Below are 19,624 nucleotides of genomic sequence, written 5' to 3' on the forward strand. Positions count from 1 at the left end.
GTGCTGCGATTATATCACAATAGAAATCCATTGAACTTTCTGAACGCCCTCCCTTCTATACGAGGTATTCAGTCCAGGCTTTCAACACGATTGCCTTGTAATAGTAGTAGTCTCTGAACTATGAACAAGATATATTTTTGGAATAAACTTGTATCTAACGGTCATTTCTACCTAGTATCTCAAATGTCATGACATCAGTTTAGATAAGTAAGTATCAGTCAAAATTCATACTGTAACAAAAGCCTGGTGCCATTGCAAAAAAGCGATCGTCACCCTCAAATTGCGTCTTCTGTATACTGAAGGATTTGCATGATCAACTTGATGAGCTTTCGCGTGCGACCTCGACCTCGAAACAGAACAAAGGCAATTCACTAGAAGCATAAACTTAGAAAACACGTTGTCGGTCCCTTCGTGAAGTGCCATAAAGGCGCCAGCGCAGTTCAGCAAAAATGGGCCAATGCTTTTTGCTATGGTCGTTAGATAGCAACGGGTGCGGTGAAACCGAGGTTCGAAAACTGATCTCTGTTGGACGTGATTCTTCGTTATCACGGCGATTTGTTATGAGGACACCTAAACACCTCAATAGGTCTATCCAAAAGTGGACAAAATCACAAATAAGAAACAAAGTAAAAAATCGTTTGCAAATGGCCTTTACACCGTTACCTTAATTTAATCTATTTACCCTTAACTATGCCAGCGAAAGAAGTAAAACGGTCTAAGGTGCGCAAACCAACTAAAGACGAAAGAACATCTATAGCTCGGGCGGACACTAAATATTGCCTAGTATACGCCGCAGTATTCCGCGGCCATTATAAGTATCTGTATAAATTATACGTTGAAGGAAAATAACTTTAGGAAACCTCATTCTTACAAAGGCTCTCATCATCGAAGGAAGAACCATGGTAAATGATAAGCCTGCCAATCCGTGGTGGGCGCAAAAAAGTCAGTGGATCATACATAACATAAGATGCTGTCAAAAACAGAATCAATGACGGGATTTTGCTATTTACTTGAATGCATATATTATGTTTAGTTGCTCTTTTTCATTTTTCATCATTTAATTTTTCCACAAAGATTTTTCATTACTCTAATCGTGATTTACTTCCATCGATGAGTGATCGATCGAGTAGATGCTTAGCCTATTATAAGGAACTGCCAACGTGGAGTGCCACTGTGAGCCTTCAATTTAGATATCCTTTTAGAGAGACCAAAGAACAAAACAGAGATATGTCCTGGCGGAACTGAGGAAGATGAACTTTAGACTTCGACACTGTTTACACAGATTTACGATAGGGCAATTTGGTAAATTAACTAAGTGATAAATTGAAGACGATATTTTCGGAATGCTCTGAAGCCGGCTCTCCATTCACTCGTCGGATTGCATACAAGCGCCTGTCCTATATTTATTATTTCTCAGTAAGTTAAGTTTAATCTCCCACACAAACGTATATAGATTAGGACGACACCCTGCTATCGCCATCTAACCAACATACATTCTTCAATCCCTGTTACAGGCATAACGTATATGTTGTGGAAGATTTTGTCCACGCTTACAGCATGCGGCCTTCGTCCTACAACAGTGATAAATCAGAGGATGATCGGGTAACCTAACACGTTCTTAAATTGATTCAGAGGTCGACGGACACAGAGCGAAGAATATGTATGACAGCATTTTGGATGTGTCAAAATTATCTGCACACGATTTATATTGTCGTAGCACAGTGTATTTGAATAGGTAACCAAACGCTAGACCTAATAAGAAGGTATAGTAAAGGTTTATAAAGGATTAGCCTTCGCTCTGCCCCGGAAGCGTGATTTGACGAGTTCTTCAGTCCTGTTATGTCGTCAAACGACAAAAAAGCTTTTTTAGCGTTTCCGTTTTACGTTCACCCTAGAATAGAAATAGCGAGTCCTTGGTTGGTAGGTTTATTTCGCATTTGTTAATGACTGCATGTGATAGCGTTTAGATGAGAAGGCCATATTGAAGCTCGTTACTATATTTTTTGGATTGGGTTAACTGGATAAGGGTTTTTATCACTGTCTTTTTTTTTGAAAAAAGAAGGCTGAATGTTTCTGTATTGACCTAGCTTCTAGCTTCGGTAAATTTCATCTCTAGGTTAAGGACACCTCGGAAAGACTATTCAATTGACGAGGCTATAGGATAGTGATGATGTCTTTAGTTCAAATACAATCAACTGTCTATGTTTACATTACCTTAGAATTACTATGCTAGCGCAGAATAATACTCTAATTGTCTAGTTATTCTTTTGAAAGAGTGCCGAAAGGATATGCAGCGTCACGGCTTCTGTACGGTAACTTGTGGTTTGTTGCTAATCGCGACTATTGCCTATATCAGCCACGGTCCATTACTAAGAATACTTAGCGAGCCTTCATTGACAGCGGGCGGTTTGGTTCGCTATCCTGAAGGCAAACTACATCTCAATCCCTCATGAAGCCATCAACAATGAGCCATAAATAATCGTTGATATGTGAACAGATAAAGATAGCCTTCAGTAATAACCAAATACACTAGGAGGGCTGTTAACAGTTAAATGAACTGCTTTGTTCTTATAAATTATTATAATGTTCAATGAGAATTACTAAGATAACTTGAAGCGGAAAACCCAGTTCGTAACGGTGGCTTCATGACAAGTAGTACAAAAAAGTTGCTGCAGCTGATCCGAAATTAAGAAAACGAATAATTTTACACGAACTGCCCGTTCCCATCCAAAGTTGTTGTGTTTACAGATTGTTTTCCGATTTCTCGACGCGGAACAAACGTTACGCTTACCTAAACCGATGTTATATGGCGTCGCCATTAAGCACGAGGCTGTAAAAGGATTAGAAACTCAAGTTTTCCGTGCAGCACAGATAAAAAGCAGACAGTATGAACTCCTGATTTTTATGTGAACCCCTTTAACACATGTGCATACCTCATAATTCATACGTCTCGATTAGGTCATTAAGGTAGATCCTTCATGTGAGCACACGTAGCAAACGCGCATCATATATCCTAAAAGTCAGACAGATACTCGCTGGTTACAATGAAGCCAAGATATTTGATCGCCGTCGTTTGTCCTTTAATCCTCTTAAGGAAAAAAAAAGAAGTGAGCCATTTGCGATTCTTCTCGAACAAGAAACTATCTATTACTGATATCTAAATGAAACGCAAATTATACCGAGTATACGAAGGTTCATGTTCTGCGTTTGATGTCCAGTAAATGACACGTCACGCTGTCGTCTTCCTGTTATTGAAACGGCTAATACATCACGGAAGGGATTCATCTGCGTCTTTTACGAGCTGCTACTGTGAATAGATAAAGGCGAGTTGTATGGTGCACCGGTTCGGCTAAGCAGGTTTGTATAGGATAGCCTATTCGATATTATGATCATTGTCTGTATAGTCCAAGTTTAATGAACGGGGCCTGATTGACCAAGGGTCCATCGCAACGTCTACTAGCTCACTTACGCCCCTTAGAAACGTCTCAAATGGGTCTGTAAGCGATTCAGGCCCTAAATTGAACGAAAGTGACGTAATGATTAAACATGAGCTTCAGAAACTAGTTAGAGATATTCTTTAGATAAGAAAACGTCCCCATTTTAACTGATTGTTTCAAAAACCACTTTATGTCTATTATAATTCGGCCTCTCCGCTACCGGTAGCGACTAACCATGGTAACCTACGCGTATGAAAATAAATACGCGATGTTCTCGCTGAGGGCAATACTGAGACTTAGTTCACGTTCGTATCGCGTTCCCATAAATAAAGAAAAATCGGCCCGTCGAACGTCACTTGAACGACCGGAATTCTCTCTCGATCGACAGATAAACAGTTTAATCGCGCTCAGAGCTGACTTGACCATTGACACCTTCTGCTCCTCGGGTTAAACCCAATTTTCCAAAATAAAACAATATAACAAACACATGGCTTTCTTCAAGCGCCTTATGTTCACGCAGTACGATGCGGTGGAACAGATGTGCCATCTTATTTTCGCCGATTTAATGTATCCCTGTTTTTTTTTCCGTGTACGGCCTCGCAATGGACGGCGCGAACGATTATCGCACACCTACTGACCGTAAATGATTCAGGCCACTGCGGCACAGCCTCTTGCTGCGGGCGTGCTTTGGCACTAGAATATAGAAAGGTTCAATGCTAAGTTAAATCTGCCATTGTGGAAACTTTATCAACACCCAACGTTTACTCAGTCTCTGTCTCCAGACGGCAATTAATTTGCCAGAACAGTATTAGCAATATTTATTTAATTATTCACAGATTTAATTCGCCATGGCGACGGTAATCTTGGCTGTTTCGGAATCGCGAAATAGTCACATCTGCCCTGCACCTTTAAAATGAGAGCGCAACGCACCCCTTTTTTACATTAAAATCCAAAAACGTCCTTGCGAAATTTCTGTTGTTATAATTAAGTAGAAACCAGTAGATAGCACAACTTTCTTGTGACTAATTACTCGTATGCGTATGCCTACCACAATGACTCTAATGTGGTAATTCTAGATAGAATCAGACTACGTTTACGTGCCTATACTATTTTCTTTCATTTATACGATATTGTATATATGTTAGTGCGGCAGTCACAGCCCGCCTGGAGATTTCTGTTGTCGTCGGCGTCGGTTTGGATTGCAATACCTGCACCCGGATCGTCCACAGCGGACACCTTCCCCGATCCGTCTCCAGATGTCCTTCGCGAGCTGCTGGGGTGGCAATTCTTCCTCCCAGCTAAACAAATATCTCACCCCGTCGATTCTTATCCGCGCTAGGAGCACCAACGTCTGCACTCGCCCAGCAAGATCTCGCTCGCAAGGATGCTCACTCACTCGCCGTTGCCACTGCCACGCGTCTTCCACCTTTCTACGTTGATGAGCCGCAACAAATCATTCAGACGACCAGGCCGCGCGGAATTCCTCTTTTAAATCAACAGTGTTTTATTTGGTCAACCGGCGTGTGTTTGTTCGCCCAGCTGCGCACTGCAGTAACGTTCGTTCATCGGCATCGCGGACAGAACACCCAGCGATATACGGCAGTCGAGACAGCGACAAGAGGTAAAATACGTTCGCTGAGGCAGAACTGTCGCTTCGCGAAGCGACCGTGGCAATCGAACACTGCGATTGATTGTGAGCTGGTGAATTAAGCCCCTGGAACGATCGACAGCGCGCTACGTCAGTATTAGTTGAACGTTTCCTGTATGTTGATACCGCTCAAACGACCACGGCACGGAATCAAAAGGGGGCAGTTGTACACCAGGGAGTAACGCGGACCATCCACGTAAGTAGGAATGTCAATTTCCGGCGGAAGGCGTAGGCGGAAGGCGTATATGGTAAAGTAAGTTATTGTTGTTATTATTAAGGAGCTTGCAGCTGGTACTTTTCCATTATGACTAGATTGACAACATTAAATCAGCTGTACCAATTTCCGCGAACAGCAGTAATCTGGCCGAAAAAGGACCTGTAATAGTTGGCCTAGATCGGATTAATAACCAAATTAATAGAACAAACAAAAAAATCTTGATAGTCAGCCACCGATTACGTAGATCGATCGAAGTAAGATTTCACATAGGAAAAAGTCACGAGCCAGTTAGAACGTGGCTTGTCTGACAAACTGATTATATACATTTACCTGATCTTCAAATAGGCTATAGCCTGTAGTACAATTTCAACATGTGTCAAAAAAAAAAATAGGATCGTTGCCGCAATGTCGCGCGTTAGGCCATTGACACGAACGACACATGTGGCACGTCAAATCAGCGGTCAACCAAAAGCATTTACGATTCACGTGATACCCCTATTCAAATAAGTTAATGTGTTCCAAGTTGTATCTCTAGTATATACTGCATATATTTCAGACGAACTTTAGTGAGAATTTTCTACGATTATGTTATTGAAGAAGTTTACATACTATGCATTGGGATTCACTTAAACGGCTGCATTGATAAACGTTGCTCGCCGGTCGCGCGAATCCCATATCCAGCTCGTAGTCATTTCTTCTAAATGAAATGTACGCTGTCTGTTAGAGAAGATAGCAGATACAACGGCTTACTTTTTGCGAAATAGATATCACGAGATAATACGAGAGGTGCCGGGTCGGAATCATAGTCCAGCGCTTTCTGAAGTTTCGATGAACTTTAGGCGCTTAGGCCACGAATCAAGCTTGGCTACCTACCTATCGACGCGATAGCTGTCGCAAGCAAACGTATTACGGTCACATTTAGCCTTTTCATTAACAACATTTACAACGTATCGAGGATAGATTTTGAAGTCAAAAGAGAGAAAAAACTGCACAGAACAGCAATTTTTCATTTTATTTTTTTACATATATATTAAAATTATACATATAATTAGTTATGTATATAAACATCTTTTATAATAATCCAATAGCCTTGGATGTGGGGTTTCATAGAGCTCCCGGAAACGGCCAACCCTGACATTGTTTGTTGCGCCTTTAGCTAGCTTAGGGTCTGAGGGTCTCGCGAGTATGACGATTATATTCCGCTGTTAAGCTCCCCTTCTAATAAAAACGATTTATACCGTATTATATCTGGTTCTATTAAACCAACCAGAAGCAGCATTCTTCGCCCAGATTTTGCCTTGGCATTAGGTCGCCTATATATATATATTTATATATACGCTATTTTGGAAAGCCATGGCTATTTTATATTCGTGCAATTTAATTCGAAAGTACCTTTGGGATATTAAAAAAAAATAGATAACGTAACTGAGCCTAACAAGATCTAACGTTTTTAAAGGTCTTTGCGTGAGTTTACAGTTTTCATTATTCGTATATGGTAACGTAAGTTGTGACATGTTCTATTATGAAAGGGTTCTATGAGATTTTCTGATTTGCGAAAGTCTGCGTCGGTCAGTCCCTCTTAATTAGACATTTGAATCTACGTGCGTTGATCAGGAACAACATAGAACAAATCGATTTGACGGCTAAATTTCTAGACGTTACAAGCAGCAGCAGTGGCAAACGGTTCTGGCCTGCTTTAATTCCAGGACACATTGTCCTCTTAGCATTATTCAATAATAGGCGCTGTGCCTAAACACATCACTGAGCTTGCGCCAACCTGTTCGGTTTAGAGTAAGCTAGATATATTTAACATTCTAGAACTGCCTATATATAGCAACGCAGATATTGGTACGGACCTAGCGGTTGCGTATGGTGGTTTCAGTACACGAAAATGAATTGGGATGGTCCGTATTATATCATTTCTGCCCAAAAATCCTGCCAAGCTCTAACGCTAGCAGCTGACTAAACTTGTCAAGCTGCCGGCGTCAGTAGAAACAAGCTGGAATAAATATTAGTGAACAAATACGTTTGTAGGGAGCACCTGTCCCGTGTTCCCTCTCTGCCGCCCGAAAAACAAAGGCCAAATAATAATAAGAACGCAGGTGCAAATCTACGTTATTCTCCTCTTCCACAATTTTCAGTCTGAAGAGAACTTAATTAATATTTTTCCTCGACTCGAATACAGATCACTTTCCTGGTCGAGACAAATGGCGTTTTACATTAGCATTACAGGTGCTATAGGGAAAATGAAACCGAATTATGGTTTGTCCTTATGTAAACGCTTCTGTTATTATATACCTTGTTCAGAGTCGCTTCTATAATCGTCTTAGACTGTGTCTAATAAACCCTGCGCCCGCTATTTTTACTTACTTTCATCGGTTTCGATCTATATCTATTGGTCGTACTATTTTAAATCATCGGTTTCTCATAGGAACGCAATTATATTTGTTTCATGCCAATTGTAGGAAATGAGCGACTCCCATGGCAGTTACCTTGGGCCATGACAAATCCTGGAAGCTTCATATTATGAATGAGAGAACTTTAGGATAATTTTCTGTGGATATTCATAGATACAAAAGTTCTCCTAGAGTCAGCTGAAACGTTTGCAGATAACGTGCAGCAGGAGCTTTATTCAAGCGACACTAATTACGGGCTCGCCGTAACCATTGTTCATTGTTGCTGGCACCAACATTTCTCAAACAGCCTCCCTTTTAGAGGGGGTCACGTCTGAAAACATCTTTTTGCTTAGGTCATCATGTTATAGTGTCTAACGTCTCACGTAAAACAATGCGTTTACTGCAATTTTAGAGTGAACTCCCAGAAACAGCGGCTAGATATTACGTTAATTTGAAACTTTTCCTTATTTCGGCGGCAAATTGTTCAGTCAACTACCTACTCATGAGTGGCGCGCTTTTACTTGTTGATTCCAGGTGGCCTTGCCTACACTCGAGAGACAGTCCTTATCTCTAGACTGCTCCTGTCACTTTTGTTCGGAAGGTGTTTCAACGCGTTTAAACAGATTTTCATTGTTTGAGGGAGAAAAATTGCGCTTCACAATGTCAGGGATCGCATCCCCTGATGCATTTAATTCCCCAATCCTACCGACTCCAAAAGCAATATCCGCGACACAAGATCACTCCGCTGTTGATGCTGTTTCAACGTTCGTAGGCTTTAGCGGCGGATTCATTGTCGTTGTATTCGTGGTAGCTGTTCTGTGCAAGATCTATGCCAATGTCACCGAAGGACGATACGTTTGTCAAAAAGATCTCACGGGCACGGTTGCCATAGTAACCGGCTCGAACACAGGTTAGTAGGCTAAAAGGCCAAACTATTCTAGTTCGACGTCACTGTACCGTTGCCGCACAGATAAAAAAATGCTACTGGATTTCATAAAGACCCTTCTGTTTTGGAGTCTATGAGGCAAGTCGACTTCATTAGAAATTTCAACCTCATTAGAAAATTCATATTACTTTCGCGGTGTGGTACAATGGCGAGGTGCGATGCATTGTTTCTTACCGTGACAGGTCCAGCGAGATAGTTCGAGTGATAGAGGACGTAGTCACAAGCCCTAAGGATATGATTCTACTATTTAGCGAATTATTTTAGGGTAAGTCAGTAATCCTTCGAGATAAAAAATTGTTTGGTAGGGGTTCAGACACCACACATTATATATATATATATATATATATATTGATAACTGTTCACAATAAACACTTCAATGTAAGGTAAAGCGGAGACCTTTATGTGAACCTTCGACTGTTTTCTATATCTTAGTCACATGGCAAACATCAACATGAATTCGGGTTTTACATTATAGTATTCCATACTCATATACAGCACGCTAATAGTTAACAACGGTGTGGCTATGTTCACTTGCACATAATCGAACGCTGCATCGTCTCTGCGCGAAAATCCATACAAACGAACCCTTCATAAAAGTACCAATACGGGAAAATGCTTAAATTATTATATTTGTTTATGAGGCCATATTTTAGTACGCTCATAGGCAATATCTTCTCTCTGATGGCCGGTAAAAGCCCACCTCCTTTCACTATAAGAAAAAACAAAAGACAATACCTGGATGCAGACCCAGGCTTCAACCGGTTATTTGCTATATTAACAACTCTCTCCAATGTCATATATTGACTTATTGGTGCTACTGAGCCAGTATACTGGACCCTAAGCTAAAGATTGGAAAGCAAAGTTATTACAAGTGCGCTTTTTGAACCTATTTAAAGGCCATTTTTTCTTAACTTGGTTTCATCATGGAAGGCCTGACTTGAGTCTTGCCGTCAAACAATGCCGATGGACATCTTGACGGCTAAAAGTGTTTCAAACATGTGCAAGACATATGTTTACGCGCCGTTTCATTTACTCAGTATCTGACTTTTTCTCGTTGATTGTATAGCGTCATTAAAAGGCGCAAATCACGGATGAGTACGTGTGATAGCATTCTCACGCAAGCCTTAGGACTGTGCCGAAAAACACAAGACCGTTTTACCAAGGGCATCACGTCAAACTGCGATAGATCTAAGCAAATTAAAATGATTTCGTGATTAAACTGTCAGGTTGTTAGGTACGAATTGACGCACCAGAATTCGTAACTTTAGACATCGTAAACGCTATCTTTGAAAAAAAGCATGTTACAAACGAGGCGCAATGGCGCGCTCTCTGAAGCTTCGATACCTTACCTACAAGGACTAAAATGAAGTGAGTCTAGGTGCCTAACTCAAGCAACGATTCCTTTCGACGTATAACCGAATGTGTATACACAGAACATATGCGATTATTTATATCTGTACAACGTTAAAAATCCATTATATTTATACAAACCATGTGAAATAAGTATAATGAGGACATCAAAACTTTCAAAAAGAAACTTCTAGGGAAGTGAGCAGATATCTTAGATAAGCACATGAAATGATTATCCTTGCCTAGGATACCTAAAGAGATGAGAGAAAATAACCTACTCAATTAAGTAAACACCTGAGCATTTGTAAATTGATTGTCTTGTTAATGCAATGGCATGATTCGTTTTAGGCATACAAAAACGTGTTTATCACGCTGAGATCTTTCCTCACAAAAAGGACAGAACCGGTATTGTATATAAGACATTTTACGTTGACATACATACGTCTAATACCAAGTCACGGATGAATCGAAACGAGCTACGTGATAGATTTCGTGAACGGTCTTCTTGTATTTATCCCAATATCTCTAACTCTAGTTATGCCGTTGTCGTCTATCCAGCAAATTTCATTGTAAAAAGTTTCAAAGCACTGCACAAGATATTCCAGTGCCATGGCATTTTTGTCGAAAATCCTATGAGAGCCAAAAGCGCGCTCGTATAATTTGCTACCGGATTTTCTAAATTATCTATAAAACTACAATATCATTAGTTTTAGTCGATCGCTTACATTGAAAATAATAGCACAGCCATTTCCCTTAAAACGCGCATTTGCGTACATGAAGCATCACCGTAACGTAATTACGCCAAATATCTTGGCATCAGGACTCGAGACCGCGTGGGACACCCTTTCCAAAGAGTGAATCAACTGACAATAATCAATGGCACCTTTTGTTCGAAGGAGATTTGTGTAGGGAACAAACATATTCGTCCTCTAAAGGTTCTCCTTCATACAAACGACTATTTTCAATTGTCAAATATCTTTCTGAAAGCCTACTAAGATAGTATTCTTAATGTCATTTTAATCTATGATCTAACTGTACTCTCTGTACGATCTGACTTTGAACTTCACTTATTTTCCTATATGAAAATTAATGCTAAACCTTATCTTGGGGAAGAAAATAAACCTACCTGCCTTCTAGTATATAAAACAGATTAGTGAGGGAAGTCTATCAACAGAAAGCCATACGTTGATTCAGCAAATTATATTTCTCATTAAGTGGGGCAAGTCTTGACACTTGCAACTGACTATAAACTCGTTTGGATCATAAACAAATTGTTTAGTCCGTTTTGTACAACCCAGAAAAACGTTATCACAAATCTAAGTTAAATATTGGAATATTCTTGTGTTCCTGTGTTCCACCAAAGATTGGTTTAAATGCAGAATGACAAAGCCGACTAACACTCAGTCTGTACGTATCTACGCGTTTCGATTCGGTAAGTAATATCGGTGAAGTAATTTCTACTACATACGTTTTGAGACGCGAATGTCACCCAACAAATAGCTAGCCACAGGAAATCATAGAAGATCCTGCATGCTGTGTGGACTATCGCAGTTAATGGACAACCCCTTTATTTCATCGTTCTGGACAAAAAGGCCAAAATGATGATTCCTAGTAACGCTAAGTCGACGGCTAACGAAACGGAGCTATGGCTGTGATTCAGCTGGCTGACGAACGACGGTTGAAGAGTACCTTGCATTTCTTAGCAGCCTATATGACTCATCAATACAGACACGGTACACTCATTCAAAATACATCCGTGCTTTGTTATATCAAACGAAAGCTAATTCATATTTATCTATCCTTAGTAAATATACCATTAATTTTCCACGCATAAAAGCAAAACAAAAAATAGGATTGATACGAAACAGTATAGTGTACATGTAGTTCTTTGGTATCCTGCTTAGGTAGTGCTGCCAATGTCATTTTTTGATAGAATAACATCATCAGTCGCCAATGGCGTCGGTGGAGCTGAGGAGGACAGAAGTGTGAAAAACAAAATGGTGTCAATCGTTCCGACTGTAATAACATCCTTAACGTCTGCTAGAATTCAGTTTGCCTTCTTCCTGCATTACTAGTACTAGTTTTCCAGCAAACCAATAACTAGTTACCTATTTGAAATCGGGAGACGAAATAACGTTTGTTATGCTTTTGACAAGATATATCAATGTTTTTATGCTTACCAACGTTTTTCACTCATCATTTGCGACCCGATGAATATGATGTATCTAAAACGGCAAAAATGATAGAAGATTACTCGTAAAAATTATCGAATAATATACCTTTTTTTTTTTGTATGTTACCGAGGAATAGAATTAACCACGGGTTCCATTGGCCAAGTCTGTTAGAGGTAAAGGTCCCGATGTGTACAGAATAGATTAATTTGCAACGCTAATTCCGTTAAATCTAAAATAGTTGCTATCCATTATATCGGTGACAAGTTCGCATTTGTTGCCTGCAGTTCGACTACTACTGCATGCCTATAGTAATTACTCGTAAATGAACCCAGGAACAAACTGGATCGTATGATAAACGTAAATGAAGCATACTGCTTTGGAACTAGCATTGATGGAACAGGACCCGTGCGTTTCATGTGCTCCCAAACAGGGCAACTAGAGAAGATGAAACCTGAACGCACCTTTCTCAGTATCTATATGCTGGCAATTTCTCTCTGTTCATATAAAAGTCAATCTCGATCTTCTGTGAGGGCAATTGCCGATTTAAACTGGGTGCATAGAGTCACCTTTTTTACTCCAACCACATGCCGGTAGCGTCCACAGCCGCATAGCCATAACGACGCGTAGATCTAATGAGTTACACAGAACGTCTGCAGCGAGAGCTTTTCAGCTTTCATTTGAAGACCAGATGCTTGTCCTATAGCTGATATCGAGACATCAAAGGGTACCTATCTCCAAGGAACATAATAGTTTATTCACTACTTACAGAAATTTAGCACGCAAGCCTTACATCAACAAGCACCTATAGCATAGAAGCATCGAAGACATGGACCCATCATGGGAACACCAATGGATGCATCCGTTGAAATAGTCTGAAAGAACGATCGTACAATCAGTGAAAAGTTCAAACTTCTAAGGTGCTCCGTTCTTGAGCAGCTGAAGTGCAATTTAAAGCTTCTTTAAAGACGTAAGATGCCAAGTCTATGAGGAAACGATGTGACCCGAGACAGCTAATAAGCAAGTACATATAAACCAACCCCATGTTAAGTCATGGGAAAACTAGAAACAAAGCGTACCCGCTACGCAAAACAACATAGACATATGATTGACGAGAATTATAGATCGTTTCGAAAATAAGAGCCGATTTAGATTTGCAAACTGAATATGGTATGAGTATATTTTAGTACTGTTTACTTAAGGGCCTGTTTAGTCCCTAAAAGGAGCTAGTGCTAATGAGAATAAATACATGGTGGAAATCTAACTTATCACAGTCAATTATTGTACGTTGGCCTTCCGACAATCATCGGAATAGCTCCTTCACAATTTCATTTTAGAAGGTCCAGACGCTGCATTTATTAATCGATAGTTTCTTTTCATATACTATTCCATGTCTGCGAGTTGCTCTGATTTGCCATAAATATTTTAGCATCACTGCTGTAGCAATGCCGACCCAATTTTTACGATTGCTACAAGCGGTATGGTACCACATCCAACATCTGAACGTGCATGTATGTGTGTGTTAACATACAAAATAGTTGACTTTGTTAGTATAGTTTAGGTAATGTCAGTTGTAAGTTCTTTTATTTCATAACATCGCAGACATTGATGCTCTTCTTTTCGTTTGTTCATCGGCAGCTTCTCTTCATTTCCAAATGGCATCGTCAAAGCTAAATGTCACATCTTACACAAGGTGTGTTCAAGCAATATGTGTGAATTGATTTGTATCTCGAAACAATGGAAATTGAGACAGGTGGGCATTTTTTTTAATATTGAAGTTCTTAAGCGATTTATTCGCACGCAGATACATAGGCAGAGACACATCTGCGCATGGCACAAGGCAGCCCTACAACCTTCTTCGAGTTAGCAAAAGATAATATGTTTAGATCCTTTTTTTTTTGAATCGCAGTATCTTGTTAGTATGCTACTGTCAACGAAGTTTGCCCCGCAGATAAAGCCGGCTTCAGGGTGAGCTTAATTTTCTGTCACTTTTCGCATGGGAAGATCTGGGAGTTCTTTGCTCTTCACGAGTGTGTGTGTCGGTTGGTAGTATATTGCTGAACGGCTGTGGTCGTACACAGTACGACCCGGACCGCACTAAAAGGACATGAAATCTATGTATATATATAGATTAGTATTTTATGTGTGTCGCATCATGTGTCATTAATGAACCGTTTGTTAGCTAGGTTTCTAGAACAAACGTTAGGCTTTTCGCCAGGTTTTAGTGACAATCATTTATAACATCGGTTCACAGCTGTTGACGCAGGGACTTGAAATAATTTTTTTTGAGTTTCAGTCACTCGACAGGTTTATTGTGACATTAAATATCATGCTAACATACAATCTCGGTGCAAAGTAAAACTTTTTTTTCTTTTCATTTTCGAATAAATTTTTGTAATGAATTATCGTAATAGGTCAGATAGATGTTCGGAAAAAACTGAAAGTTAATGTTTTGAAAAGACATTTTTCCAGTCAAGTAGATACATGGTCTCACTCAAAGCAGAACCGTTAACAAATTGGAACGTATAAAAGTAACCTACCATTAAATTAGGTAAACTTGATTTATTTGTTAGCGGTTGTATATTGTTTACCACATCTTCGTCGCCACATCTCTATGCAGAGTTCTCCTTACGTAATTGTTCTCAATGAAAAACATTAGAAACAGCTACTTACTGCTTTATCTAGACTTCATCATACATCTCGAATTTGAGGACTCCGAAGAAGAGGTTTACGTCTCTTCTTATAATGCTTGCAATAGTGCTACGTAACGCATAGTATATTGCTCTTTTAATATGGTATATTATAAACGAAGTATCCACGGCGCGATGGCTTATTGGACTAGACTCGATTTTTTAGAAATCGAAGCAAATGCTGAAGGTTGAGATATGCGGGATTATAGGCTCTTTCTCGATAATAATAATAGCAATAATCATTATTCATACCATTTAGATGCGTATCAGTGTTTTGCATTTGATAGATAAAAAGTAAGTAAACTATCCCCGCTCTTAGGAAAAAAAAACCGGTTTCAATATTTTGCGAACTAAAGTTGTTGTTCCGCCCAGAATATAGAAAAGCCTGTAGCAAAAGTAAAAAGTCTGACAAATGTAGCAAAGGTCATCATAAAACGCACGATATACGGGTGAGGAAGAATCAGAAGACAAAGTAACCTAGTAGGTAATGCATATGTTCATTAAGAAGCCTCTAAAAGATATAAACTAATAAATTAATATTTCCCAATAATGGTATTGGAATCCTTCGCACTTTTCTAGCCAGAAAAAGCAGAAGTCGAGTTTATTGTCGTGGGTGTTTTGTATTTGGGCTTCAGGATTGGGGAAGACAACTGCACACGCTCTAGCGGCCTGTGGAGGAAAGGTGATCTTAGCCTGCCGAAACCTAAAAAAGGCCGAGGCAGCACGGAAGGACATTATGGCAGCGACAGGTAACCAAAAAGTGGTTTGCAAGCCACTTGACCTAGCCTCATTTCGAAGCGTCCGAGAGTTTGCCAAGGATATCACTTCTACAGAACAACGTCTTGATATTCTCATCAATAACGCTGGACTACTTAGTGAGTTCTATATATATATATATACTTTTCCACTATCTTGTGCAGATGAAGTACTACGCACTTCTATAAAACTAAAGATAGCATCTAATTAATAGTTAATGCTTACACCAGCTTATTATGGAAGACACTCATGGACGGTTTGGTACGTTATACCAACACTGCTAACTTGGTTTTATTGAAACTTGAAAATTTTACAATCAACAGGTATGTATTTACTGATGACTTATTATATATATTGTGAACATGTTAAGAAGAACTACACCGTTGAAAAAAAGTACTGTTCTGTATGTATTGAAATAGGAAAGCAGATTCCATCGGTCGAAGTTATAAGGCTAGGTTGCAAAAAAGCCTGCATTTATAAACTTCTATTAAGCATGCTAATATGTTGATAAACACAATGGGCCTTTATAGTAACTATAACAGGAGTGTATTTCATAGACCATACTGAAACGTATCGACTGCGACAATCAGAATAGAAGCGCCTCGGAAACCGTCACGTAACTGCCTTCATGCTATCTAACTTGGTGATAGCGTTAAACACCACTTACCTGAATTCAGGTCATATGGAAAAAGCTCAACCACAACGAGATTTGACGATGCTGGTAATGGCCAACCTAGGATTTTTAAAATTAGTTCTAGGCTTGCGCGCCTCGACTCGTAACCACATATTGAGGAAGATTTACATATTCATCAAAACGTTTCAAAGAGTGTTCTGCGTAAAAACACTAAAGGAAATGGCGCGTTTTTAGCGTGTGAAAAACAAAAGATGATGGACATTGATACGCCTGTTTCTGACACCCGCATATTCCATTATGTCATGTTCAGCGGTATCACGAGCCATAACTGCGTCTATACATTTTGTAATATTCATGCGGCCAGCGTGTCTAATCGGACCAAATCGTTGAACCAATTGATAAAATTCGTTAAGAATCTGTTATCCTTTTGAAAGTTTAAGACTAGATGTATATTATCTTAACGCTGCATATCAGTGTCGTCTCTATATATACATATATAATTCCTTTGAGAAGGTAGCGGTTGAATGATAGGCTTTTCGTATTGATTATCGTTGTGATTAAAATAGAAATGTTAGTGAAATCTTAACCGATTGCTTAACACGTTCCCCCATAAGAAGAACTGTATCCTTTGTTTTTGCCCCTTAAACAGCCCCGTCGCGACACGAGACGACGGAAGACGGCTACGAAGTATCAATTCAGTCCAATCATTTGGGTCACTTTCTTCTTACGAACTTATTGCTCGGTACGTACGTGCTTTACTTTATCCTTGAATCTCAATTAACACTGCTAGTATTTCGTTAGCTCGTTTGTAGTTGCTTCTCTGATAATCGTATACAACAATAATTTAAATGCTATCCTCCTATAAAGAACATTTACAGATACTTTCTGTTATATTCTTTTTCGTAGAAGATAACATTATAGATGCTTTATAACGCTACCGAAATACGTAGGCCGTCTTTATAAACCTTATAATCAACGCAAGAAATTCCTTGTTTGAGAATTTTTCGTAAGATGCGAAACCATTTAGATCTGAAGCCATTTTGATTGTCCTATAAACAATGCCGCTTCCGATGACAGGTCGAGAAAACTCAGGAGATTTGTAGACGTATTCCTACAGAATACATTGAAAAGTACACTTCATCTGGGTTTGCCCCATGTTAATAGTGTACGTAATTTGAACGTAACGTTCTTACGTAATAGTTCAAATTGCATGATATCTCTGTTTCAGACCTGCTAAAGAAAAGCGCACCCAGTCGCGTTGTCGTTGTTGGTTCTTGTGGTCACTGGTTTGGCAACATGAACCCCGATCGACCGCTTGACTTCAAGCGTTACCATTTCCCAATATTCAATTACTGCTCTACGAAAGTTCTCAACATGCTCTTTACAGTTGAGCTCGCTAGGCGACTTGAGGTAAATATAACATTGTAGGAAATAGGAATATAAATCTGAATCTATTTTTATGTTATTGCCGTATAGATATTTTTAAGTGGCAGAGCAAAAGGTTGTGCTTACACACTAAGTAGCGAATTCTGGGCAGGTACAAAGCAAAAATCTACTCGAGTTCAAAATAAATTTGTTTCGATGATAAGTAGGCATACATTACTTTATTTGGTAGGTACTGCGCTTCTTTTGAAAATAATCTTATACGTTTATTTTTATGTTTTTTCCTGAGCAGTTCACAGAGTCGTACAACAAACTTATTGTGAACAAAACAATGAATTGTCATAAAAGTATCTAACTAAATGATTAGATACATATGAGTATATCTATTAAAAACAAATAAGGCGCTAAGCATCAGTTAAATATTTGTGAAATATCAGGGGTCGGGCGTAATTGTTAACTGCGGTCATCCCGGCTTTGTCAGCTCCAATTTCGGACTTAACAACGCCAGCATTCAAGCCTGGTTTTTCACCAAAATGCTGAAAATATACGGGAAGGTAAATGTTATCTATTCCATTTACTGACTCATTTGTACGCGTCACGCGTCTTTCAGTACGTTATAACTCAGTGTACAAATTTGCGACCTTTACCCAAATGTATTGGTTTGGACGAAAAATAAGGCTAGAGAATCTGAATCAAATTACTTCCTGTTCAATTCACTTGTACACATATACCTAACTGTGATTTATTTTACGAATAGTCACCAGAAGCCGGTGCCATGACGAGCGTCTATTTGGCTACATCGGAAGACATCAAAGTGAGCGGACGCTATTTTTCCGATTGTAAACTGGCGATGGCGCCTTTTTGGGCTACACGGACGACAAAAGCTGCCAAACTCTGGAAAGTCTCGGAGAAAATGACCGGGCTCAATCAGGCCGCACCCTCTGGAGTGCTTAGCTATTAATTAATTCACAGGTGACGGTTTCACATGCATAAAAGCAATTTTTGAAGGATTAAAACAATGCAGACAGCTACCTTATTCTTTTGTGAGGGCAAGTAGAACATAGAGTGCTCCTGAATGGCGAAACTTGCTTGAAATTACTAGTAACGATGGTTGAATCTGTGTATAATAGACTTAAGTAGCCTTTTAATGTTACGGTCACGTAGATCTTGGGGTGGCTATAGGGCATACAATAAGAGTCCAAAATGTTTAGTATAAAAGAAACTCTTCGGCATTTCTTAATAGGCAATTTGCTAGCTTTGAGCTCGGCGAAGAGAATAATTATGTAAGGTTCTAACTTAATAGTTCAACCTTAGGCACCGTATCTACTTAATATCTATAGATGATGAGCCCATATGTATACTAATTTATATGCCCGTATACATTCATCATACCGGAACGATGATCATGACAGTTGCAACTGGTTGGTCGCCGCTTTCGAGCAAAACAATCCGTTCAAAATACATTCAGAACTTATTTTTTGCCGACTAATAATGGTAATCTAGGTGCTATTAGCGTAGGCACAGCATAAGGGGACGCGCGCATCCTAAACATCAGGCACATTCACCAACTGTGTGTCCTCGTAATCGTCGACGAAAGTGTCCTTGCACTATTTATTTTGAGTGCGATTTTGTAGTAGCGAAAGGATCGATGCATCGGATTGATATTAAGGTATATGAGCGTGTATGTCTGTCAAAAGTGAAACGCAGTAAATAAATAATTATATTAAAAGAAAAGAAAACTTATGTGTCGTGTTATACATGAGCGGAATATTTGGATATCTTCTTAACAAGTCTAGGCGGCAAGACGAGATTTACGGTGGACAAACGTTAAATTAATGATACGATGGTTAGCTTCGTATTTGTACCAATAAATTTTTCGCCATTAAATCGAAAAGCAGGTGTTGTTACAAAGAATATAAATCTTAAGAATCGAAAGGCGAAAGTCGCGTAGGCGGGTGGCCCATTACGCAAATTAGCCCATTTCAGTGACCTGCCG

The 19,624-nt window shown here is 39.4% G+C and overlaps 1 protein-coding gene across 1 annotated transcript; it reads left to right on the top strand.

Annotated features, from left to right (window-relative positions):
- Positions 1-4,866: 4,866 nt before the first annotated feature.
- On the top strand, positions 4,867-19,367 carry LOC111259792 (retinol dehydrogenase 11). Its single transcript, XM_022832021.2, has 7 exons — positions 4,867-5,281; positions 8,233-8,608; positions 15,491-15,730; positions 16,895-16,987; positions 17,474-17,655; positions 18,066-18,182; positions 18,386-19,367. Exons 2-7 carry the CDS (start codon positions 8,359-8,361, stop codon positions 18,587-18,589), a joined length of 1,086 nt encoding a protein of 361 aa, XP_022687756.1. The 5' UTR covers positions 4,867-5,281; positions 8,233-8,358; the 3' UTR covers positions 18,590-19,367.
- The last annotated feature ends 257 nt before the right edge of the window (positions 19,368-19,624 follow it).

Source organism: Varroa jacobsoni, unplaced genomic scaffold (assembly GCF_002532875.2).
Source record: "Varroa jacobsoni isolate VJ856 unplaced genomic scaffold, vjacob_1.0 scaffold_368, whole genome shotgun sequence".
Taxonomy (NCBI): Eukaryota; Metazoa; Arthropoda; class Arachnida; order Mesostigmata; family Varroidae; genus Varroa; species Varroa jacobsoni.

What these genes read in the sequence shown, in the direction of transcription:
- LOC111259792 (XM_022832021.2), top strand. Translation starts at nt 8,359, where the DNA reads ATGTCAGGGATCGCATCCCCTGATGCATTTAATTCCCCAATCCTACCG. An exon ending in CAATAACGCTGGACTACTTA is followed by an intron (nt 15,731 to 16,894) that starts GTGAGTTCTATA and finishes CCCCTTAAACAG; the next exon opens with CCCCGTCGCGACACGAGACG. An exon ending in TGCTGAAAATATACGGGAAG is followed by an intron (nt 18,183 to 18,385) that starts GTAAATGTTATC and finishes TTTTACGAATAG; the next exon opens with TCACCAGAAGCCGGTGCCAT.